The sequence below is a fragment of the Lynx canadensis genome, chromosome C1 (assembly GCF_007474595.2).
Source record: "Lynx canadensis isolate LIC74 chromosome C1, mLynCan4.pri.v2, whole genome shotgun sequence".
Taxonomy (NCBI): domain Eukaryota; kingdom Metazoa; phylum Chordata; class Mammalia; order Carnivora; family Felidae; genus Lynx; species Lynx canadensis.
The window spans coordinates 213,662,085-213,688,126 of record NC_044310.1 but is presented as its reverse complement, the minus strand read 5'-3'; the positions used below and the strand labels follow the sequence as shown (position 1 = coordinate 213,688,126).

General features: G+C 50.2%; 1 protein-coding gene across 7 annotated transcripts in view; it reads right to left on the bottom strand.

The window, feature by feature from the left end:
* The window catches only part of DIS3L2 (DIS3 like 3'-5' exoribonuclease 2), a 350,877-nt gene that overhangs the window by 25,961 nt on the left and 298,874 nt on the right, over window positions 1–26,042 (bottom strand). For all 7 annotated transcript variants that reach the window (XM_030324128.1, XM_030324127.1, XM_030324126.1 and 4 more), the window contains one exon: window positions 18,417–18,496. In XM_030324128.1, coding sequence (XP_030179988.1) covers window positions 18,417–18,496 — 80 coding nt within the window. The remainder of the gene's footprint in view (window positions 1–18,416; window positions 18,497–26,042) is intronic.

Here is a 26,042-nt window from a genome sequence, read left to right as displayed (position 1 = left end):
CCTCTCTAACCTCCGCTCTCTACGCCACGGAGCTCCTCTCGTGAGGATTAAAAAAGAGAAAGTCTCTCAGGGCCTGGCAGGCTGTTAAGTGCTCCATAACTATTAATTACTATTACCATGAAAACCTTAAGGTGACAAGAGTCTGGTGTTACTCAAAAAAAGAAATGTTAGGAACACAGAACACGAGCGGGAGAAGAGCAGGGACAGCCGGCTTCACGGAGACAGTCACGTGGTGGTTGCTGGGCAGAGAGCACGTCGCTGCCCTCGGCTACGGAAGATGAACACACACTCACCCCACCCCCCACCAGAAGTTTCTTAGAGTCCTCAGCTGGTTCTTCCCTGGGGCTCCCGCAGCAGTGCTCTTAGCACTTGGGGCAGTGGGTCCCTGAGAGGGCCGAGGAAGGTGGTTTCACGAGCATCCCCACCCTCTACCCCCCAAAACGTTCCTATCCCATTACAAGGAGTTCATGGGTCACGAAGCGAAAGGCAGCTTCAGGCCACAACCGAGTACTGGATCTGAGGGGACGAGTGGGTACATAATCGACATAAGAGTTAATTTTGATGACACCACTGGTTGGAGGATATGCTAGGAAAAAGGCCCACAGAAGGGAAGGATTCCTTCAGCTTCAGGAACAGAACACTGAGGAAGCAGATTTTTTTTTAGAATATTTGACTCAAAAGCTGGTGACCCGTTCAATGGTGTGTCATGTACACTGAAGAAGAACGAGAGCAGACTTATTTAGATGAAACCAGACGGTGGCCGGAAGTGAGGAAGAGCCTCCTAAGATGACAGGTGCACCAAATAATTCAGTTCACGGCTGAGTTTTACAAGCACAACAGGGGCGCCTGGGTGGCTCGGTCGGTTAAGCGTCCGACTTCGGCTCAGGTCATGATCTCACAGTCCGTGAGTTCGAGCCCTGCGTCAAGCTCTATGCTGGCGGCTCAGAGCCTGGAGCCTGCGTCGGATTCTGTGTCTCCCTCTCTCTCTCTGCCCCTCCCCTGCTCACGCTCTGTCTCCCTCTGTCTCCAAAACAAATAGAAACATTAAAAAAGAAATAAAAGCGCAACATTATCGTGCTTATCTGGAACTCAACCACATGTGACCTTGAGTATTCCGTGCCCGGGGCAGAAGCAGGAAATAAGCGACAAAGCCTGTGAGTGGCTGACACAGGGGCTAGAGCCAGGCGGCCGACGTGGCCCACGGGGAGTCCTCCTGTGCTCCTCACCCAGAGCCTTTCCTCTTCTTGAATGACACTTCTAACCACTCGACTGAGCTCCCTGGTTCCACACCCCCACGGGGCCTCATGCTCCTGGGCAGCAGTGAAGTGACAACGTGCCCTGCCTGACACAGGCAGATGGGGCAGGGACCAGTAAGGTCGAGTGACAGCACACAGCACCATTTAGTGCTGGAGGATTTAGTGCTGGAGGATTCAGCATTTAGTGTGGAGGAAAAGGGCACCGCACGGTGTGGCAGACCCCAAGGAAAACACTTTTCTATCACAATATAAATACGGTGGATAATCCCATGTTATTAGAAAGGGTCACGTTTAGGTCCAGTTAAAGCGAACAGTAGGTGCAACAATTAAAACCAATTTTTGGTGCTTGCAAGGACAAATCTCTTTCGAGGCGAAAACATGGTTCTAGAGAATAGATCCTTAGGTTCCAGACTGCTCAGACATTAAGGTACTTGTCTAAAAGATCACAGCTGTGTCACACACCAACGAGAAGATACCCCAGATGTGCAGCGAGGAGGCCATGCGACAGTCAGGGCTCCCAGGACACAGAGAGCGGCACCCCGGCATTCAGAGAGGGGGTTGGTGACGGGCGGGCGTGGTGCCCCTGCCTCCGTGGGCCTCACTTCCAAGTGCTCCCTGCGGCCCGTCACAGGGTGACGCGAGGGGGTCCTCGGCCCCCAGAAATGCGCTGTGTCCTCTGCCATCGCAGCCCACTCTCATGGCCGGCACTCACGCCCCCGGGACTGTCGCGGGCTTCGGGGGCGGACCCGCGTCTCGCTCATCTTCCACCTGGAGCCTGGCCTGGCAGTGCCTGGCAGGTCCTTGGGGCAGACATGGGGTCACGTGAGGTCGGCTTGGGGGCAGCTCCCGGTCAGTGGAGTGGTGCACGTGGTGCGCTCTGGGTCTCGGGGAGGCCTTGCTCCGCTGGGTTCTCTGAGCAGCTGCGTCAGTTGGCCACTTCCCATCACATGACTCAATGGCCAGGAGCTGGGAGCCTGCTCTGAGCCCCTCTGTGGGATCTTTCCTCAGCTGGGCACCCGCCACAGAAGCAGCGTGCTCAGAAGGGAGAGTAAATCATGTTCAATTCCTCTTCAATAAATGAGGCAGCCTCTAAGTGATTTATATCAATTGATGGCCTTTGTCATCAAGCACAGCAATTCCTTCAGGCTCTGGAGGCTTCCTGCCCAACCACCGAGAAAAAGCCACAATGCCCCAGAGAGCCGGGGAGTGGCAGTGGAGACAGATCGGGAACACTTCCCCACAGAGAGCACGGCCAAAAGCTGAGCGAGCCAAGCACGTTCTGGTTACCTGCCAGGCAGCTGCAGGAGGTGACAGCCACGGGCACCTTTCTTTAGGCTCGGAGCCAGCATGCAATCCTGTGGCTTGTTTTTTGCATGGGCTAACCTCCCTGAGAGGATCTCAGGCCTCTGCGGCCTGGGCTCTGGACTTCCATGTGCCCAAGAGAGGGTGTTTATGCAGAAGCGCTTGTCACTCTAAGTATCCAAACACGCCCTGGAGTCGGGCGCAGCCCAGCGGCGTGGAGGAAGCTGGAGGTGATGCGTCACATGCCAGGAACTGAGTGGGCATATTCATCAAACAGGGGACTGGCCCGAACATCGCCAGCCTCTTCTAGAACCCCCTCAAGTCTTGGAAAGGGACAGGCCTCCTTGGGTTTAAAAACTGCCCGGTTGAGCTATCAGCCCATAAAGCTAGCCTTAGGGGTAAAAGAGCAGTCTTCCCTACAGGGATGCAGAGAAAGAGACCCGAGTTGTGCCAGAAAATTCTGGAAAAGGTATGGATATGGCAGGTAGAGATATAGAGAAAACAAATACGCTAATTCTCTCTTCCTGGTCAAAGCAGGTCACCACATGCTAAAAACAACTGCAGAGCTCCAAGGCCCACTGGGCCGCTGCGGCCCCAGAAGGTCCCCTAGTATGGAGAGGCTGAAGTCCACCGCAGACGGTGAGTAAAGGGAAAGGCAAAGTTGTACAAAGGACATTGAATTCGAGAAGGAGAAAAAGTTGTTTGCTTAATGTAACCCTGTGCTAAATCAACCAAAGAAACATTTACTCTCTTTAGTAAGGTCTTTGAGAGTTTCAAAGTATTTAGTTTCGAGAGTTCTCGGTGTCCTAGAATTTTCCGTCTTGCAGGGAAATCTCATGGGTCATTCTTGGGTACTTATTTGGGCTGTAAAAGGAGGGATGTGAGAATAACGGGGCCACTCGCCCTGAGCAGGTGGGCTCAGGGAGCCCTTGCCAGCCCGGGGCCTGTTTGGGTTTGGGTCTCTACCCTCCCTGCACTCTTCCTTCCTCTCTGCACATCTCAGCACAGAAAGATTCTGAGTCTCTGCGCAAGATTCACCATCCCCCAATTGGGACAGCTGACACTTTTATAAAGGGCTTAAGCATACAGTTCGAGCCCACAATGCAAGATGCCTGACTGGGAGGAAAGCTCTCGGTCCCCACCTCCCATCCCCTGGCATCAGACAGGAGCTCAAGTGGCAGAAGCCAGGGAAGGCCCTGGCCTGATGGGTGGCTCAACAGGTGTTTGAGGAGAGCTGCAGGTACAGCCCCCAGGGTCTCAGGCAAGCAGGGAGGGTGCCTGTCAGTGTGAGACTCACAGCTGCCCAAGTTCGCTTCCATGGCAACGGAAGTCAGAGAAAGGTCGGATGGGGCAGATGACGGTGATATGAGGAGATTTGTAGGAGGAGAGAGAAAAGATGTCAAATATACCTGTGAGGCGGTTTAACAATACTTCTCTTGGAAATCTGTGACAGAAGTGATATTTCTGTGACCTTGGGGGTTTGACATTCAATATTCTACCAGGCATTGTGGGAGTGGTAAGAACAGTCTGGGCTTTGGGTCTGACAATCTGTTTGAATCCCTGGTCAGCTACAGGGCCTTCCGTAGAATGCACAAGGCAAACCTTCCCTCACAAAGTTAAAATGAGATGTGGTCTTGTGGCAAACATTTTCATTCTCTCGAATGAAAATACTGATTCCATTCACCTAGCTCCTGGCCACCACTGCCACATTTTAAACCTAAAAGTATTTCCAAACCAAAAGCTCCTCTTGGGGAAAAGGAAAATCAAACGTACGCTAAAGGCAATTCCAGGGTGAGTTCTCATACTCTTATGTGAGTCTGTGGTAAAAACTTCTCTTTCTGAAAACGTAACAGAAGATGATGGGGGAACAGAAGGGCAAAAAAATAGTTACAAACAGAGAGGGAGGGAGGCAAACCATAAGAGACTCTTAAGTGCAGAGAACAAACTGAGGGTGGATGGGGGTTTAGGGGAGAGGGAGAAATGGGTGGTGGGCATTGAGGGGGGCACCTGTTGGGATGAGCACTGGGTGTCGTATGGAAGTGATGAACCATGGGAATCTACCCAACCAAGAGCACAGTTTACACACAGTATGTTAGTCAATTTGACAACAAATTATATTAAAAAAAAACAACCCAAAACTCCTCTCTCTGTGACCGGGGACAAGACACGGATACCTGTTATCATCACTTCCATTAAACACTGTACAGGGCAATAATGTAAGAAAAAAAATACATAGTATGAGAATCAGGAAGGAAAAAGTAAAACTGTCACTATTTGCAGATGACACGAATGGGTATATAAAAAATAAAAAAGGATCTATAAACAAATTATTCAGGTTTAGTAAATAAATTTAGCAAGACCACTGGATACAGGGTCAATACAAATAAGTTGTATTTCCATATATCAGCAACAAGGAAAAAAGGAAATTCATAAATACCTAAATAAATTTATATGAATACCTAAATTCATAAATACATTTAAAACACTATGATAAACATCAAATGCCTAGGAGTAATCTAACACAAGATGAGTAAGACTTCTACACAGAAAGTTATAAGACAATATTGAGAAAAATTAAAGATATAAACAGATATCTAAAGAAGATATAAATAAAGAACAGGATATACCACATTTGTAGAGTAGAAGACCCAGTATCTTAAAAGTACCATAAAATCCCCAATTGATTTGTAGATGCAGAGCAATCTCAATATAAATCCCAGCAAGTTTGTGTGCATGTGTGTGGCAACTGACATGTGTGTGGCAATCTGATTCTTTTTTCTTTTTAAATTTTTTTAACGTTTATTTATTTTTGAGACAGAGAGAGAGCATGAATGGGGGAGGGTCAGAGAGACAGGGAGACATGGAATCTGAAACAGGCTCCAGGCTCTGAGCTGCCAGCACAGAGCCCGACACAGGGCTCGAACTCACGGACCGTGAGATCATGACCTGAGCCGAAGTCGGACGCTTAACCGGCTGAGCCACCCAGGTGCCCCGGCAATCTGATTCTAATATTTATATGGAAATGGAAAGGGCCAAGAACAGCCTGGGTGTCCTTCACAGAAGAGGAAAAGGCAGAATATGTAGCTCTACCGGAGAGCAGGACTTTTAACAAAGGTGCAGTAATGAAGACATTGGCACGAGAGTAGACGTTCAGATCCGCGAAATGAAATGGAGTGCGGAAACTGACCTGTGCGTTTATGGACCCTTCGCTTCTGACAAAAGTGGCACTGTGAGGGCAGTGGGGAAAGTCATTTTACAAATGATGCTGATTCAGTTAGATAAACGTGGGGAAAATGAAACTTTTATACCATATTCAAAAATCAATTCTTTTTAGGAAAAACAAATTTTTTTTACATTTATTTTTCACAGAGAGAGACAGAGCACAGGTTGGGGAGGGGCAGAGAGAGAATGAGACACAGAATCTGAAGCAGGCTCCAGGCTCTGAGCTGTCAGCATAGAGCCCATCGTGGGGCTCAAACTCACAAACCTTGAGATCGTGACCTGAGCCGAAGTCAGACGCTTAACTGAGCCACCCAGGCGCCCCCATCAAAAATCAATTCTGATTACATTATAGATGTCAAATAGAAAGGGTAACACCATAGAGCTTCTAGAAGACAATGCAGGGAAATTTTGATGGTGAATTTTGTGTCAATTTGATTGGAAGGGGAATGCCCAGATTAAACATGATTTCTAGCCTGTCCGGGAGGGTGTTTCTGGCATGTTTATAAGCATCTGAGTCAGTGGAGTCAGTAAAACTGACCTTCCTCCCAAATGTGGGTGGCCGAATAGAACAAAAGGCAGAGGAAGGAGGAATTCATCCCTGTTCCCCCATCTCACTGCTCGGGCAAGGCATCTTATCTCTTCTTCTCCTGCCCTCAGGCTGGAGTTGACACCACTGACTTTGCTGGTTTTCAGACCTTCAGACTCTGCTAGGTTACCACCAGTTTTCCTGGTTCTCCAGCTACTAGATGGCAGATCATAGGCCTTCTCAGTCTCTACGATCACATGGGCTGATTCTTCACAATAAATCTCATTTTATATAAATATCAATATCAGTGTACTATATTGATTCTGGTTCCCTGGAGAACCCTGATACAAACAAGTCTTTAGCATTTTGCTACAGGTTTCTTAAATGGGATGTAAAAGAATTAACAGTAAAGAAAAAGATTGCTACGCTGAATATTGAAAAGAACTATATTGAAGTGTTCACTAAAATTCCACCAAGAAGAGTAAAAGAGCACGCTATTGAGTAGAAGATATTTGCAACACGTATAACCCACAAAGGACTCATAATCAGAATAGACAGAACAATCAATCAACAAGAAAAATAGAAAACCCAGTAGAAAACTAGGCATGAAATTTGGAAAGGCGCTCTGCTGAAAGGCCACTGCTCGTGTGTTAAATGGGTACAACCACTTGGGAAGATTGTTTGGCAGTATCTGCTAAAGGGGCTATTTTTTCTGTGACTCAGCAACTTCATTCCTAGGTACATCCTCAAGAGAAATGCATGGGTATAATCACCAAAAACATGTACAAGCAGAATGATTCATAATAACTCTAACTGGAAACAACCCAACATTAATTGAATTCACGTACACTGACAACTCGTGATGGGTTTACACAAAGTCTTCCAGTGATGAAAATGCATGGACACGGCTAGATGAGGCAACAAAGATGAACTCTAACAAACATAATGCTGAAAGAAAAAAGCCAGACATGGAAGAGAGTATACTCAATGATTCCATTCATCTAAAGTTCAAGTCCAGGCTAAACGCATCTACACTGTTAGAAGTTATGATGTGGATTCCTCTTGGGAGGAGAGGTGGGCAGGAGGGAAGCTCCCAGGGGCTGAAATGCTCAATTTCTTGACTTGGGTCATGCTTACGTGGGTTTGCTCATGTCTAGCGCTCCTCTGATCCAGGTGAACACAATTTGAGCCCTTTTCCTATGCACGTCACAGTTCCAAAAGAAGTTTTCTAAGTGAATTTATCGTAGACATCTATTTTCACTATTTCCAGTGTGCGCACTGTGGAAGAAACCAGTGGGGTGGATGTTAAGTCCCCCTCCACGCTGTGACGTGGATTAGCGTGCCCGCACACGCGCTGACGTGTCGGCACAACCTCCCCACTGTGGCTGGCTCCCACATTTTCTCACTCTGATCAGTTCTGGCCTTAGAAAGCCAGCAGGAACCAGGGGGCTAGTGGTTTCTATTAGGGCTGAGCACCCCTGGCCCGGCCGCATGGGAAACCTCTGCTCAGGCGATTCAATCCTCTAAAGCATGACTTCAGGCTCCCTGCCTCCCCAACTCTCTCAGTAGGTAGAGAAAGCGCGCTGACTCAAATGAGCTTCTCCCTGCCCTGGCCACCTGTGGGTTGCTTTCCATTTGTGGGAGATGGGGTGGCTGTAACCCGGGGGTAATGTCGGCCAGCCAGGAGGCAGCCACGCTGACCCAGGCCTTGCCGCCCTTGCTGCCACGGACCCAAGGGCGGTCCGGCATCACTCTGTGAAGCGGATCCAAGCCCCGCCTCCGCCATGTATCACGTGGCCGAGGTGGTATCCCAGGGAGAAGGCTGCCGGCTCTACCTCTTGCTTATAGCTTGACCTTGGGCAGGGCACCGCTCAGGGAATCGGTTTCCCTCCCAAAAGAATGGGAGTGTTCATCCCGCCTTCCCTTTCTATAGGGAAATCTGAGGTCAAACGAACACCGCACTTTGGCATCCCAGGTGTCCTTGTTGCTGTGTGGAGTGAGGTGGCAGGAGGGGCCGGCGAGCCACCCACCATCTCTCTGCACGGTGTGGAAGGGAGAGAAGCGTACCCCCCACCGATCACCACCTCGATGACAGCAGCTTAAGACGAGGTACGCCTGCGTTGCGCCAGGCTGAAGGCTGTGATGGGGAACGGTGAGCTCACCACCTGCACTGGGCGTGGCCACCTCCAATGGCGCGTGACAGCTGCCGGCCTGCTCCCACGAGGTCACCCCTGGCACTTCCCTCTGGTTGCCATGCCTCCAACGTCCCTCCTCCCCCTGAGTTTCCAGCTCCCCTTTCTCCTAAGCAAGGGCTTCACCGGGAACGAGAAGGGCTTTCTTCAGGCAGAGCGGGCAGTGTCGGTGGGAGGTCTGGGGTCTCTCGGGTAACCTGCTCAGCCTGAGGAACTGGCATCAGGTCCCAGGTGCAGACATGAAGTGTCATTTCCACAGCACCGGGAAGTGTTGGTGTTGGTTTGAATTGTCGGGGCTGCCGGGAATTACCCCCTCTGCTTATTTGAGGTGAAGGAAGAACCAGAACCCAGCAGAGGGAAACGAATTCCGCTCGCGTCGTAGCCAGGAGCCCCCGCTCTCTCGCCTGCCCCGGCGTGGCAGCTGTGAAGAGGCAGACCTCCTGCCACCAGTGCGTAAGCTGCCTTACCGCGGGGCTGCAGCCCCCCCAACCCGCCACTGCATTGGTGCGGAGCCCCACCTCCCGAGGCCTGCTCCCAGCTAGTGACCGTGACCTCTCTGACACGGTGACTCTGGCTCGGTGACTTCCCGTAGACTTGGCTGCGGCCTCAGACCCTTCCTAGCCAGTCCTTCTCCTTCCCCCTCCTCCACAGGGGCCGGACTTGCATCGAGGTCTGAAGACTCCCTCCCTGCCCTCTCCTGCCTTCTTCCCTTCTACTGACGTCGTCCTGGCACCTGCCTGTCGGCAGATCTGAGCTAACACGAGCAGTACTGCAGTGGACACAAGAAAACACACAGAAAGAGGGAGTTTGGGGACTGCTCGCTCACTACCTGGCAGGCAGAGGGGCCGCTCTCCTGAGTGCGGCATGGGGGCGTGGAGAGTACCTGGCACAAAATGGCGGCCAGACCGCTCACAGATTTTGCCAGTGGTGACCCGGGAAAAAGCTTTTGCTTGACCTGGTGTCAGGTCAAGCATTTGAAAGCCTGGGAGGCGTGGTGTCCACCAGGACTGTGAAGTTGGCTGGTGACCGTGAGGTATGCCGATGCCCAGGGACAATGGCAGACTGTGTGTCCTCGGTCAGAGGAGGAGAAGCGGAACAGTCAGAGGGGCCTCTTTGGCGGCTTGCAAAAACATGGCCACGCTTCCCTCGGGAGGCTGGCAGTGTCCCTGTGCTGGAAGACACGCACAGGTCCTCCTCTCTCCCCAGGAGCATCCCCTACCTTCTTTCTGGGCTGCCAGGCCCCTGACTAGGGTTAAGTGCCAGGATGACAGACATGCTGGGGATGTACTGGGCCGGATAAGGGAGGAAAGAGATGATACACAGAGAGTGAGAATGAGCCAGCAGGACTTGAGGGTCTTGACCAAAGGGGCCAGGAGATCAGAGGAGATGAGGAAGAATTCACGGATTTGGGGTATTTCACGGGATGTACAATTTAGCACCTTGGCAAAGACCCCAGGGGGTGGGGCACACTTGCTCCTGGGGTGGTCCTGAGAAGCCCAGAGAAAATGATACTAAGGCTGAGTGATGTGGAAAGGCATGAACTGTCCTGGCGACAGCAGAGGCAGGAAGAGAGAGGCTGAGGGAAGGGGCCGTGCAGAAGACCGAGCAGGGGCCCACGTTCTATGGGAGCACCTGCGGGACACTCCTTTACCAGGGTCATCGGCACTGCACCGCTGAGAGGGACACCAGATCACGAAGGAGTCTGCTGGCAGCCTTCCCCTGTAGACCAGAGAGGACAACGGGGTGGGGGGTGGGGGGCAGCCACAGAGCTGGGCTCATTAACACTCGTCAGGATGACGGTGCCTGAGGAACTGGTGGTCAGGGGTAACGAGGCCTGAGCCCCTCTGAATCCCCAGGGCCAGCTCCTGCCAGGGTTCTTTAGACTCCAAGTGTGAAGGGGCCAGCAGATGAGAGGAGCGGTCATCTCGGGGGGGCGGGGCAGGGGGAAGGGAGGGATAATCAACTCAGATCAGAGGAGGCGCAGGCAGGGAGGCACGTGGAACTTGGGGACCTTCCCGGTGCTCCCTTGCTCCACTGTGAACAGACGTACAGACCTATGTGCCAACGCTGGCTCGAGAAGGATATGACAGCCAAGGGCTCAGAGACCTCACGATGCAGGTTTGGGTCAAACCACCAGCTAAGCTGCCAAGACCTGCTGAGGCGCTGGCTGAGGGTGAGAAGAATTTGGGAGGGACACTGAGGGGAGAGGGAGGGGAGAAGCGGCGGGGGCCCCAAGTCCCACTTGTTCCAGTAGTTTCTCCCGTGGAATCTCCTCCTTGGGAAGAGGCAGGAGCCGCAGGGGAGTTGCTCCCCACGGTGGAGGGCAGAGGCGGATCTGTGCGGTGCAAAGGGTGGGCTGGGGCCGCCACGAGGAGCGCGGCAGGGATCTCCACGCAGGACGGCTCCCACAGGATGGGAGATTCCGCCAACACGCAAACCCGGTTCGAGGCGGCTCCACTGGCCTGGCTGAGCCTTGCCCGCCGGCCCTCCTTTCCTCTCCGCCTCCTTCACAGGGGCAGGCTGTGCCTGCTCGTGTTTCCTCCCTTCATCCCCCTGTACGTTTCTCACACTTAATCCTGTCTGGGAGGCTACTTGTCAGTGGACCTGAGCTGACCTGGCATGTCCTCCGTGATGAAAACAAGAGAGCAGGGAGAGAATCCCAGTGTGATGCTAAGCTCTGCCCGCTGGGTCCGCTCTGACCGTGCAGACTGTCTTGAGACCAAGAATGCTGAGCCGGCCAGTCCCCTGGGGCAGCCCATCACGTCAGGGGGTCCTCAGGTCCAGAAAGTACTATGTGCCCAGGGGCTGGGGGAAAGCATCCAGGTGGGCTGGCAGGGTCCCAGGGCCCTGCCTCGGCCCTGGCTGTTGCCAGAAAGGCCAGTGGCCTGAGTGATGAAGTGCCCATGGGCTGCAGGGAGCAGAGGACGCGAGGACCAGTGCTGCCCTCTCTTTTGGAAGGCTGCAGTGCCGCTGTCCTTCAGTGTGGGTTTATGAAGGTGGGAAGGCACATCAGTTGAGGAAAATCAAGCTTCCCACAGGGAAGCTTTCTCGGACACCTCCAGGTGTTGGCTACCTGATACGGGTTTCAAGGTGCCAAAATGAGTCATCTGGCTAGTCAGAAAAAACAGAAGATTTAGTTTCATTAGTTCAGCGAACTAAGCTGTCCCACTGGCTGTGGGCGTCAAGGGGGTCTCCGGACCAGGGTGAGCCACGGGGAGGGGAGGGCACCACATAACTACAGCCTGGGTCTGCCAGGGCCCAGGGCACGAGCCACACGGGCAGGTACAGGTGAGCACTGTGCCAATGGCCACTTCACGCGTCACCTCATTCCACTCTCCCCGAACCCAGAGATGTGTTGTCATCTTCATGTTCTCAACGGAGAGGCTGTGTCCCAGAGGGGACAATGACCTGCCCTGGAGAATGACTGGCAAAACTCAGATTTATGGTGACAAGTCAGGAGTTCCTTCTATCAGACCAGGCTGTCCACTCCCCCCAGGGGTCTGCAGGGATGGGAAAGCCCAGAATTTCCCAGACTGAGAGCTTCTGGGGCAGGCCTGCCAAGGAGAGGCTGGAACCAGAACCCCCAAGATTTATGTTGTGGAGAGAAAGGCAGGTGGTGCAAAGGCACAGCATGGGCTTTGGGATCGGCTTAGCGCTGGGGTAAAATCCAGGCTCTGCTCTTGACCACAGTGTGACCTTGAGCAAGTTAACTGCTCTCTCTCTCTCTTTTTTTAAATCTGTAAAATTATGAAAATAAGATCTGTCTTGAATGGTTTTGAAGTTGAAAATAACCCAGGTAAGCCCAGAGCCCCATGTTGGTGATTTGTGGGCATTTAGGAGCTGGTAGCTCCTATCACCGTTACGCTGAATGGATCAGAAACTTGAGAGGGTCTGGCATGGTTAATGCTCTTCGTAAATATCACTAGGCCTCACTATCCAAGCGAAAGATGGGAAGCAGTTGATGTAAATAACATATTTACAGAGTTAAATAAAATTTTTGCAGCTTCTTTGTTCTACATGTTAGTTCTTCAGAATTTATAAACTATCCAGTAAGATAGTTTTCCCTGATGTCATGAGTAATTTATCCTTATCATAATTGTACAACAAATAAAAAGACAAAGGCTGGAAAGAGATTTGACTCCCTTGTAGCCAGGTTCCTTCTCTAAAAGATTAAGTTAGGTCCCCCCACCCACTCCCTTCGTCAAGTATCGGTTGCCAGGTCCTGGGCTAGGCGATGGGGGCACTGAAATGAACAAAACAAGGCCCCGACCTTACAAGGGCCCAGCCTGGTGGAAGCGTTCAGGACCAATGCCTGAGCTATACCGTACTGTGCGGAACGCTGAAGTGGAACCAGACAAGTGAGGCACGGGACCACGGAGAAGGGACACTGGCCTCAGCTTCAGTGATGGCTGTTAGGGCTGGAATGGCTTCCCGGAAGAAGTGATACTTGGCTGAGAGTGGAAGGAGAGGCAGATGGGTGGGAAAAGGGCTGTGGGAAAGAGTGGGGTTCTAGAAACAGGGAACAGCGCGGTCGCACAGAGACATATCGCACATGAGAGGCTCGAGGTGGTCTGGTGGGGGTGGGATATAGGGGACACTGGAGCAGGCAAGGGCCTGATGGCAGAGCTATCTTGCTGGTGATGGAGGCCCAGCCCCTTCCATTAGCCCATCGGCCTCTGGGGGCCATGTGAGTGTTCACAGGGCCCAATACTACACTGGTACCTAGCAGCAACTCTCAATATGCTTGCTGAATGAGTGAGTATTCAGATTCACATTTTAAAAAGTTCATTCAGACTTCTGGTTCTGACAAGATGGTAGACTGAACTGATGTGGGCCTTGTTCCCAACACAAACACAGAGAAAAGATAGATGAAATAGATGACAAGGATAATTTAAATACAAAACTGAGCATGAGAGAATAATGGGAAAATTCCCAGGTACCTGAACTAAAGAGCGAATGAAGTCAAAGGCAGAATCTTTATCATGGCAACTGAGGCTGGGATCATCAAACTCTGATATAGTTACAGGAGCTGGGATTTTAATGCCCACAGGAGGTGGAAGGCCAGGCCGGGGACCTGGAACCGGGAGCCTCACGGGACGTCAGGGATCCAGGAAGGGCTACTGGCCATCAACCAGGGCCCAGGGAGACCCTTCTCACAGCCCAGAGGAGGTCTGTGTGTGGTGTGGAGCGGAGGTTTCTCTGCAGAAAGGAGACCCCAAGCCCGCACTGCATGTGGGTAAGGAGGCTGAATATACACCACCCAGGTTCTGGGAATCCTGAGCCAAGAGGTTCACACCAAACTGGCTGAGCCTCTGGAACTTGGGGTCCCGGAAGAACTAATGCCAAGGCGATGAAAACACACATCCGCGACCCATCGGCTCCCACGGTGAAAACAATCCCTACTTCAGATGGTCTCCTGATAAAGAGTGAACCACCACCACGAGCCACCGTGAAGGCGAGGCTTCAGACACAACACGTGGGAGAATCGGTACCCTTAAGACTAGAGATAATCGAACACTTGAAAGAGGCTATACGGATAAACAGAATAAATGAAGACACGAAAGGAACAGAAACCATAATAAAAACTAGGACGCTAAAAAACAAAAAATAAAAAATAACAGGCTGATTTTAAAAAGCTCTGAAGAGAACTCCTAAAAATTAAAAATAAAAATGAAACCCTCAAATTTGGAAGGTGTAGTAAACAGCTGATTATGAATAGCTACAAGGAGATTTGTAAACTCGAAAACAGATGTTTTCGAGGAAGTGCCAGAATACAGCACTGGCAGAAAAGGAGATGGGAAAAGGAGAGGAAAGACAGAATAACATGGCAGGTTTCTAACAGGAGTTCTAGAAGGAGAGATCGGAGGGAATCAAAGAGATAGCAGAAAAGGGTTTCTGGAATGGGAAGAACGACACGGAATCCCCAGCAACATGATAAAGACAGATCTACTCAGACTGAATGCAGTAAAACCGCGGAACCCCAAAGACAAAAATAAAGTCTCAAAAGCCACCAGAACAAAAAGCCACGTGAAGCTCCCTCAGCTGCAGAGGAGACAGGCACCCGTGTGGTGCTCCAAAGTCCCACAGCACTCGGCTCCCCCGCCTCCGCCCCATCAAGAGGCATCCGCATCACCCTGGTGGGACTGCCACGCGGTCTGCGGTTGACACAAACCCCTCGAGGCTGTGGGGTAGGTCCAAGTCACCGTTGTCACCGTTTGTGCCCGGAGCCTAGCACAGCATGTGGTGTGGAGCAGGGGCCAAGGGAATGCATAGTAGTTCTCATGAAGCACTTATTTGCTTTTTTGGGTCTGTTCTGCTCTGTGAAGAGATCTCCACACCCCAGTGTGAGAAACAGAACTCTCGATCATTCCCGGATTCACTGGATTGCATGTTAAAGGCACTGAAGCTTTCTGCAACAGGAAAAAAGAAGGTGGTCCCCAGGTCCATGGGGGTGACTGGTAGTACCTGTTGGGGTCGGGTTGCAGGGAGACCTCACATCTCTTAGGTGCAGCTTTGAACAGCTTTTGGGAGGCTGACGAGATGATCTGAGTGAAAAGCTTTACTCCTCTAACCCCAGGCACAATAGGACAGCTTCCTTCCTCTAATGACCTCAAAGCTTTAAGAATGTTTATGTGAACCGTGCCCTCCAGCTCAAGAAGAGGCAGGGTCCAAGTCCGGCCACATATGGACAAGTCCCAGGGCCTGTCCTTGGAACTCAGTGGCAAGTATGAGTCCCTTTATGCAGATGGAGAACGGGATGACATCAAGCCCCAAATCAGGACTACCAGGATGTTCCAGGGAAGGAAGCGTCTAGGGAAAGCGTCCAGGGTAAGGGTAAGAGCGTCCAGGGGAAATAAGAGCAGAGTGCCTATTTTCAGGGCCACTCCATTAAAAAAATTTTTTTTTTAATGTTTATGTATTTATTTTGAGAGAGAGAACATGAGTGCACGTGAGCAGGGGAGGGGCAGAGAGAGAGAGAGAGAGAGAGAGAGAATCCCAAGTAGGCTCTGCATTGTCAGTGTGGAGCCCAACGTGGGGCTCCATCTCACGACCTGAACCGTGAGATCATGACCTGAGCCAGAATCAAGAGTCAGACGCTTAACCAACTGAGCCACCCTAGTGCCCCAGGGCTGCTTCATTTGAAAGGCAAGACCACTGGGGAGAACCCAACAGCCTCCATACTCACTCACAACACCTTCTTTACTGACAGATTGAATGTGGCAGAGATAAATACTAAAATGACTATGAATTATACTGTGGGACATACCCAGATAAAAGTAGTCATTTCATTAATTAATTGTACCAAACAAATAGTCAGATACCAAGCTAATTCTTTCACATACAGAACCTCATCTCTCTGCTGCTCTTGAATTCATGTTATTGGCTGAGACAACATGGGCCCCTTAGGGCCTGGGGCGAAATATCCTCATTTCCTGAACACCACTGTTATACCAATACTGGGATTGAGGCACTCCAGGGGAAATGACCCTAAAAGTGAACAGAGAAATACAGGGCAGCGCCTAGGGGAGAGGAGAAAGTCACAGTCAAGTTCACGGGATTCTCCATGCTTCACTTCACAATTTACACATGGGGAGAGGAGTCTGCCTTTAGACAGAGTGCATCGCACAGAGCTGAGGGCCGTCAAAGACATGTGCGCCAGCCCCTTCCCTTCTCAGTACTCTGTTAGCTGCAGCGACAGCTCGCGGACGCAGCCCTGCCAGCACTGGGAAAATAGAACAGAATGGAAGTCACGAGATACATTCTGTTTGGGAAGGAGAGGCAATCAACACTTCTGTGGGCACTTTATACGATAGGCTGTGATGATGTCTTTACCATGTCAGTCCAATCCCCATGACGATCATTCCCCCAGTTATGGCAGAAGGTATCATTAGTCCCATTGTTCTTAACAGATGAAGAAACTGGAGGCTCAGACCTTAAGAAATTTGTCCACAAATTGAGAATGAACCTTCAGACTGCCTCCAAGATGAGCCAGAGAGAACCAGAGAGGAGTCGCTGAGGCATTTGATGGCCATAGTTTCCCGGATCGTGGCTCCTATCTGCTCTCCTACACAAATGCTTTCAGTTACACATCTCTGGGGGCCAAAGCTTACCAATATTTACACCCCCTAAATTCTCCTCTTACGTTGCTTACTCTGAAAACATGCTAGGGGTTGGGGATTAGGCCAAGGAACAGAACTGGGCTATCTTTTCCTCTCGGCTCCAAAGACTACCTAAGCTGTGGCTGCCGTTGCACCTCTGAACTGCTAAGACATGAACCTAAAGGAAGGAAGGCTGGTGTCATCCTCCCACTGGACAAAAACGCTGCCAACCTTTTTCCCAAAGAGTAGGGAGTCAGGTCAGAATTGCAGTCTGTAAACCTTCCGGGCTGAAAGATGGGTTTCTGCTACCACGGTCTGTGTGCACCGACGAGGCTGCCGTTCGCTGCCACCAGGCAAAGCACCGGCCCGGGGAGCGCAGGCTGGCATGGATGACAGCTTATGGCTGATGTTTCTCTTACTCCCTGGAGACGCTCGCACTTGCCACCAAGGAACTCATTCAGTTGTCCCCACCAGTCCCTGGACCTGAGAAGCCCAGCCCTGCTGCTCTGATGAATTAAGCATTATGAGAAGCTGTGACGGTATCTCTGACAAAACGGCCTAGAAACTCTGGAACTCCAGAAACAGTGCCATCCAAGAGGACAGACGGTGGGGTCAGAGGGCGCTTGGCCAGTCTTTCCTAAAAGACTAATTTGGTAGGAATGGAGGGTATGCAACACTTACTGTGGCATCCTCTAAAGATAAATTACAAACAAGAATAACGCCTTGAGGGTAATACGAATGGAGATTTGGTCATGAAGGCACCCGGTTGACCCACCTTCCACCCATAACAGAGCAAGCGTTCTTCAGGAAGACCCAAGTTTCTCTTCTGGAACATATAGTCCCACTGGCATGTGCCCATTCGATTCCTTCCACTGGGTAAAATTAAACGCCCAGATAGTTAAACAATTAGTCCTCGAGTCCAGGTTGACACCGTTCTTGTCATTGACTGGGGTTCCCAAAAGCAGCAACTTGGGACAACAACTGTTGTTCATCTGTTCTCTTCCTAGAGTAAATGTGATCGTGCGGACTCTTCCTCACACAGCTGTGGCGAGTGCCCTTGGGCAAGTTACATTCCCTAGACTTTAGCTTCGGCAAATATGACAATGATAATGAACGAACAACTCTTCGGGTTGCTATGAGGATTAAGTGGGATAATGTCATATCCCCAGTAGTGTGCCTGACACACAGTAGGTAGGTGCTCACCAGTAGCTGCCGTCGTTGTCCATCATCATCACTGTCATTGCCATCATCGGGCACTCGCCACCACTTTCACGGCCTCACAGGCAAAACTACGTGGCTAGAGAGGCAGTCTGTGGCGAAGTGGAGAGGTGCTATACAAGTATGCCAGGCGCCACCTTGCTAATCCTAAGATCACCGACTGAGATCTCTGTAAGTACCCAGAAACCCCCCAATTACAAAACTCGCAAGGTAGGCTAACACAGCAAAACCTGTCCACATACGTGTAGTCAGACGGAACGACAGCAAGAGCCGAAGTCACACCGTGAATCAAGTTAGCAAGGACATCGTTGGAGACGGAGTGGGGGTGGGTCCAGAGGAAAGCTGGAGCCTGGGAAGGAAGGTCTGCTTCTGCATATATGTCTAACACATCCCATACGAGTACTTCCAGTCCCGTCTTTAGGAGCCAGATAGATTTTACAGGAGAAATACTTTTGTGCCAGCTATTTGCTAACAGAGTGCCCCAAAGTGTGGTTCTCTTCCCGACAATCCCTTTGTCGGAGAGGTCCAGTGTAAGGCAGCCCCTAGGCGCTGCCTCTCCAGGACACGGTGAGGTGACCCTCCTTCCCACTGGGTGGCTTACTTGTTGCTGTCACGGTACTCGTAGATGTGACATCCTTGAGGCAATCCAGTCTCGTGATCCAGAGTGAAAGCAAGTTTTAGCTGAAGAGAGAGAGAAGAGAAAAATAATTAAGTCTAGGCTGCATGTTTTATTCATTCGGATGGCTGAAATGAAAAAAAAAAAAAAAAAGCAAAATCACATTCCCTCCAGCTGACATGTTGTGGAGAACCCGGGCCTGCCACCTCTGGGAAGAGCCATGCCTTACGGGCCACTGTCATCAGTGAGGACTGCTACTGGACTCTGCTTATTCATTCAGCAGGTAACCGATTATTTACTAAGCACTTACTTTGTGCCAGACACTGAGCTAGCTGATGGGGGAAGAACAGTGAAGAGAGGCAGAGAGGGGCCTCCTTCATGGTAGAAGCGGCAGATAATCAATTCACACGAATGAGTGAATGAATGAATATCAAGCTTCCAGTTAATATAGGTTCTCTGAAGCAGGAAAAAGACTCCCGCATTTCGACAGAAGTAAATAACCTGAACTAGACTGGGAAGGAGAGAAGGAGGAGGGGGTTAACTAAATTATGGGGGTGGAGGATGGGGAGAAAAGGAGATTCTCGCTGGCAGAGAGCACAGCATGTACAGAGGCCCTGATGCAGGAGTCCGGGCACTGAAGGGTAGCTGGTAAGCCAGAACCCAGTAGGTACAGGGGACATGGTGGTCAGTGATGCTGCAGAGGGAGGCCAGGGCAGAACTTGAAGAACCTCACTGGCCCCCTTAGAATTACCCAAATAGCAAAAGAAAAGCCTTTGGTGAGGAATGGGTAGATGACATGATCAAAATTGGGTTTTATTATTATTATTTTTTTAATTTTTTTTTAACGTTTATTTATTTTTGAGACAGAGAGAGACAGAGCATGAACAGGGGAGGGGCACAGAGAGAGGGAGACACAGAATCTGAAACAGGCTCCAGGCTCTGAGCAGTCAGCACAGAGCCCGACGCAGGGCTCGAACTCACGGACCGTGAGATCATGACCTGAGCTGAAGTTGGACGCTTAACCGACGGAGCCACCCAGGCGCCCCATAGGTTTTAAAGATCTCTCTGGCTACTGTGTAGACAGCAGGCTGTAGGGTAGAGCAGGAGGCCACCCAGCAGCGCGGGTGAGCAGTGATGGGGGGTGGGGCTAAAGGGTTGGGGAGGGGGCCCAAGAGGGAGAGAGAAATGGACAATTTAAGAATCTACCTTAGAAGTAAATGTTGAGGGGTACTTGGGTGGCTCAGCTGGTTAAGCATCCAACTCTTGATCTCAGCTCAGGTCATGATCTCACAGTTTGTGAGATCGAGCCCCGTGTTGGGCTCTGTGCTGACAGCACAGAGCCTGCTTGGGATTCTCTCTCTCCCTCTCTCTCTGCCCCTCCTAGCTCTCTCTCTGTCTCAAAAATAAATAAACTTCAAAAAAAAGAAGTAAATTCTGAGAAGCAGAGGTGACAGGACATGCAGGGTTCCATGTTGGGGAGTGGTGAGGATGGAAAAGAAGAAATCAAGGACAGTTCAAGTTTTGACTTGAACAATCACTCAGGCGACTGTTCCACTGCTGAATCTGGGGGTGGCTAGAAAGCCACAAGTTTGATTTTGGACATATTAACTTTGAGGCACTCAGTAGCTTTCTCTGATTAGGGATGACCAGGAACGAGAATCTGGTAATGAGGTCTTGGTTTCTTTCTGGATTCTGGAGGGGAGTGCTCAGGTGAGTGCAGAGCTCCTTCTGGGTTGCTGGGAAGCAAGAACTCAGGGAGGTTGGGCGTGTCCTGCTACAGCAGAGTTGGATATGGCAGCTTTAACATTTCTAGACCTAGAGCCAATTACTAGATTTAAAAATTCACTGGGTTTTTAAAGCGCCAGGGAAATTTTAACTAAAATTAACTGCACATTAGGAGGGTACATTATTATAACTTTTTTTTTTTTTTTTTTTTAACTGCAAGGCTGTTAACACAGATCTGCATCATTAGATGCTGGATGATTTTTCTCTTCCTTAGAGGGAAACAAGCTTGGAGGAATGGCTCGTCCTCTTACTGACCCAGATGAAAATACAAAAACAGAAACAAGCCCTTCTTCACCAACATGAAGCCAGGAACTTCAAGTCAAAGGCATGTTTTCCCTACAGAGCACTGCTTGGATCTTCCCAGCCCTCTTTCAGTAAAACAGAAGTTAAAAAAAAAATCTATTAACTATACCGTTTTCTCTTTACTTCCCTCTTTGTAGCTGAGGCCAGGCCTATATTCATTTGGTCCATTGCAAAGACTGCACCACTTAGAAATTTTCAAATCCTTTGACTCAGTGATTGATGAATGTATGGTTTAGAAAAATTACCATAAATATAAGAGGAAAAGTTTTTTTTGTAAAACCGTTCACTTCAGTATCATTTATTGGAAAGACTCTAAAAGATAAGCAAAAGCAAAGTGGTTAGGTAAACTCTACTATATAGTCACATGCAGAAGAGCAGCCATGAAGAATTTTTACTAATCTAGGAAAATATCTGGAAAAAATCAGGATGTGTACTTGATTATGTATCAAGAAAACGATGTAAAAACAGAACAAAGACCACATAGAAGAAAGACTGGAAGGAACAATGGCAACAGTGCTCCTTTCCTTTCCTTGCCTTTTCCAAATTCTTTACGATAAATGTGATGAGATAGAAGCTGTAGTCTTTAGTCGTAAAGGAGTTATGGGAAATTTCATTCTGGGGGATTCTTGAGGTCAAGAAACTGTGAATACAAATTTAACAGGTGAGTAAGTAGAGGTGGTGATGAGGCGGGGAGAGAGGTACGGGACAGAAGAGTGCTCATACTTATTGACTGTAGAACTCATATTTATTGAATACCTAGCAAGGAAAGGCTCTCCTTTACCCTGACCACAACCATCTGAATTAGGTATTACAATTTCCTTTTTACAGGGGAGGAACTTGAGGCTGAGAAAGGTTAAGTAATTTGTCCAAACCACAATTCGAATTTCAGCTGAAACCCACGCTCTTTCCACCTCACCGGAATTACAGGACTTGGTAATGGTCTGGATGTAAAGCCTGCCAGAGGGGAAGGCATCAAAGGTGACGTTTAAGGTGCTCTGCCTTGGGCAGCAGGGCAGACGGTGCTGTTACGCACCGTGACAAGGAGGAATGGCAGGTTTGGAAAAAGCTTGAGTTTAGTTTGGGAGTGCTGATTTGAAGGTGTCTGAGAGGCATCTTAGTGGAGATGAACAGTAGGCAGCTTGTATAAACAATTCCGAACTTTATAGGCAAGACTTATCTGGAGGTACAAATTTGGAAGCCTCTAAATAACAAGTAAGATGGTGACTAAAGCCACTGGTGTGGATGAGAATGTCCTAAGAGAGTATGAAGAGTCAAAATGAGGTCTTTGACAGAACAGCTGTATTTCAGAGCTGGGCAATGGAGACTAAGAAGGAGTGGTCATGGAATTTTGAGTTATGATGTTACAGGAGCCAAGAGGAGAACATGCCTTAAGGAGGGAGCAGTCAGCAGCATTAAATCCTTTTAAGAGGGCAAGTAAGGGAGGAACAAACATCCAAAACAAAGAATCCATTGGATTTAGCAACAAGGACTCTCAGGAGAGTGGTGGGAGCAGAGATCAGGGTGTGATGGGGTGAAAAATGAGAAGATAAGGAAGTGGGGATCAGGAGCGCATGTAACTCTTTTAGCAAGTTAGACGGTGGGGGCAAAGAGTCAAGGTGAATGGATTAGAACAGGACAGGACAATAGGACGGGGGCTTAACGGAGAGTGTACTGTTAGATAACAGGCTTGCTTGAATGCAGATATAAAAGACGCACTACAGAAGGAGGGCTCAAAGACAAAGGAGAGATGGAGGTAGTTAAAACATCAAGGTGTCCGAGATGACAGGAGGGACTGGAAACCAACATACAAGTGGAAGGGCCTTTCTCCACTGCAGCAGTAGGGAAGGCTGGGCAGGGATGCGGATATATCTGTGGATTTGGCGGGGGTGGGGAGCAGGATGGGGGATGGTGGTGGTTTGGAATGTTCCAGTTTGATTTTGTTCTTTTCTGAGAATTAGGAGGTCAAATTATCCTCAAGGAATGGAGGGTTTGGTGAGGGAAGGAAAGGAGGTTGGAGGAAAGTGATGAAGGCTTGAAATCGTTTCTTTGGAGAACAGGAAAAACCGTTGACCAGGGAAGAGCACGAGGACTGCCAGGGAGCATTAACGGTCCAGCTGAGGCCACAGGAACTGAAGTTACTGTAGCAACCATCTGCCCAGATGTTGATTTTTTTTTTCTAGCAACTTAGACATTGGCATGAAGAAAGTTAGGTTGGTCCAAAGCTGAGCATTTGCCAGGAAGGTTTGAGGGAAGAATAATGGAGCGAGGGAGTAGAGATACGATATTGGCAACAGATGCGCCAGAGACTCTAAGGGGGAACAGGCAAGAAATAAAAACGAAAGGGGCTGATGGGAAGGAAGCAGAAAGATCCTGGTGACAGATGTCTTGTACGGAGCTAGTATTTATCGAGCATGTTCTCTGTCCTTAATCCTCTATTTAAACAGCCCCGTGAGGTTGGTTCCTATCCATATGTTACAGAGGAGTTTTCAGTATTTAGCCCAAATTAGCAAGTAAGTTGCAGAACTAAAGTGTGATCCACACTGCTAGCCACTGGACAACACTGGCCTCCTGAGTGTCCATGAGGTCAAGGAGAGGAATTGTAAGAGTGTCCATGAGGGAGTGGGGAGCACTGGAGGCTGCAGTCAGAGAGGAAGCCGCGTCTGACCTTGGAGACGGGCAGTCAACCTCAACATGAGTAGAAATCAAGGAATGGAGAGTTGGAGGTTGGGATGAAAAGGTCCTCCATGAGAGGTGTGAAATTCACCCAGGACAATAATACATTTCCCAAACGGATCCACAAAGTGTGTCACTGTGGGTGTATAGGTGTTTTGTAGGTACCTACACAAACGAATGGGTCCAACCGGCCTATGAGGCAGACCTGGGCACAGTATCCAGCAGTCATTTCCTCCTTCTCAGTGATGCCCTAGATTTGTTCAGCTAGTTACCCTCCCACTCAGTCCAGGGAATTCAGGGAGAAGCAGATCCAGTTTCCAGGGCTGGGCCTGACAGTTTGAAGGTAATCATATACACCTTTCAGTAAGGGTCAGGAACCCAAGCCAATCAGTGCCTGGCATTTCCTGGAATTGGAATTCCCTAGGGATTGGTTCAGGAATGGACATGTGACCTAACTGAAGCCAATGAGATATGAGGGGATGTTTGCGCTTCTGGGCATGAGTGGCCAGAGTTGTTGCAACTAGCTTGTCACCAGCCTAAGAATGAAGTCAACCCACAGAAGAAGCTGCCCTTAAAGACCCACGAAAGAGCAGAGTCACAGCCTTGACTGAGCCGTGCCTGGTCTCTGTCGGGCTTCCAGACCTCTACTTTTCACTAAAAAAATTTGTTTTAACGTTTATTCATTTTTTTTTGGGGGGGGGAGGGGCAGGGAGAGAGGGAGGCACAGAATCCAAAGCAGGCTCCAGGCTCCGAGCTGTCAGCACAGAGCCCGACGCGAGGCTCGAACTCACAAACCGCGAGATCATGACCTGAGCCGAAGTCGGACGCTCAACCGCCTGAGCCACCCAGGCGCCCCTTCTACTGTCAGACACATAATACGTCTACCCACTTCTTGGTTCCACTCTCCACAATGCAGCTGAGTTATCTTTCTAAAACACAAGCCTGATGACACTTCCCTCTTTAAATACCTTTGATGGCTTCCTTCTGTCTATATGCCACAGGTATAAAAATGAATTAAACAGCCTGGGATCTCTGGGGGTTGGCTGCTCACGTGAACAAAAGTGGACTATAAAGAGGGATGGTGAGGGGGGCATGTGCTGAGGAGAAGGTGCCAACCAGGGAGGACCTCAGGGTAGGTGACGGGAGTCTTAAGGGAGAAACACGAGTCTGCCTGAACAGGGAAGGATGCCCCTAGCCCGTCTGCTCCTGCTGCAAAATTCCACGCACTTCTCCCACAGTGTAGAGCTCACTGTGTGAGTTTGGGTCATGCCATGTACTTTGACACCTCTGGCCCTTCCTTAAGCTGTGACTGCTTCTAGGAGCACCCTTTCTGTCTATGCCAGCAAGACCCTACACATCCTTTGAGCTTCTCTTTGTGAAAGTCAATCTTTTATTCTTCCCTCCTCTGGTAACTGGAGGCAGGGCCTCTCTGCCCCGTGAGTCCGAGGGCTCAGGGTGGAGAGCTTCACCAGGCACCCTGACCCCCAGTGTCCTCATCACTGGCCGCCACAGGTGCTCAACGCATGTCACTGAGCTGACCTGCTGAGACTCAGAGCATTTTAATTACCTATCAACAACCGTCCAGTCACCCAACTTACAGCCAGAATCTCTGTCACCCTGAGTTTGTTTTGCGTCCTCTTACTTCGGTGAAGAAATTCTGCCTCACATCTGCCCCCCTCAGTAACTGTCCCCCGATGAGAAGCAATGGCTCAAATCCCCTTGGTACCCAGGTGCTCCATTTCGCCAGCACCTTTGAAGATGCACGCAGTCCCTCACTCAAGAATATGTACTGTGTCCCACGAGCCCAGCACAGCAAGGCAACAGGCAGGCCTACGGGCTGTGTCGAGACTGCAGGGACCCACCCGTGGAACCGCTTGGTTTGGAATGCCCATCGCTACGACACTTCACCGGGTCCAGCTTTCCCTTTTCCAGAGGCAGCTGCCACTAGTCAACCTTTGCCCCGGGGAGGACAGTTTCCAATTGCACCACATTCCTGGTGCTGGGTGAGAAGAGAAGGAAGCCCAAAAGGCAGTAACAAGGTCACTCGGTCAGCCTTCACCCGCAGAGGAAAAAGGCCTTTCAGTGGGTCTGGTTAGAGGCAAGGCTTTCCTCTGGACAAAGGCCAGGCCAATCTCCCGTGGGCAGAAAATGGAAGAGCCTTTTACTTTCAGGGGCTCAGGCTACATCAAAGAGGAGGGCAGGGGCCGGGCAGCTAGAATATGAGACTCCTGCTAGGACCCCTTTGGACCCAGCCCTCCTGCTCCAGGCAGGGCCCCAGGAAACTGGCAGTGTGGGTGATGAGGGAAGGGGCTAGGACTGTCGGGAGAGAACAGTCCTTCCTCATTCGCCACGGGAATGTGGGTTATAGGCCCACTGGGGCTGCTGGGCCCGCCAGAGGCTCTCCTTCAGTCCCTCTGGGCTCTGGGGGTGGGGGACGGCAAGGGAGGCAGCAGGGTCATTCCTCCTGCAGGTAGCACGGGGGAATAAGAGTGATCGGTTTAGGACTACATAAACCTCCCCAGGGAGGAAGGAATGCCCCGGGCCAAGCAGCAGAGGGGTCCATGCAGCCATTTGTAACCGTTTGAGGAAATGTGACCTTATTTTGTATGCCAGCCCAGTGGAGCCAATGGGCCAGATGACATTCGTAAGAATAACTGAAAAGGAATAATGGGACAGGACAAGAAAGGGTGGCTAGAGGTGGTGATCCAGATGTTCCCCTGGGCTAGTGAGCAAATCAAGCTTCAATCTGCTCAGGTGCACAGTTCCATAAGTCATGTTCCCGGAGAACCCTGTGCCCAGGCCACTTGGCATTAAACTCCATCAACTAAGGAAGATACCAGCTCAGAGCTT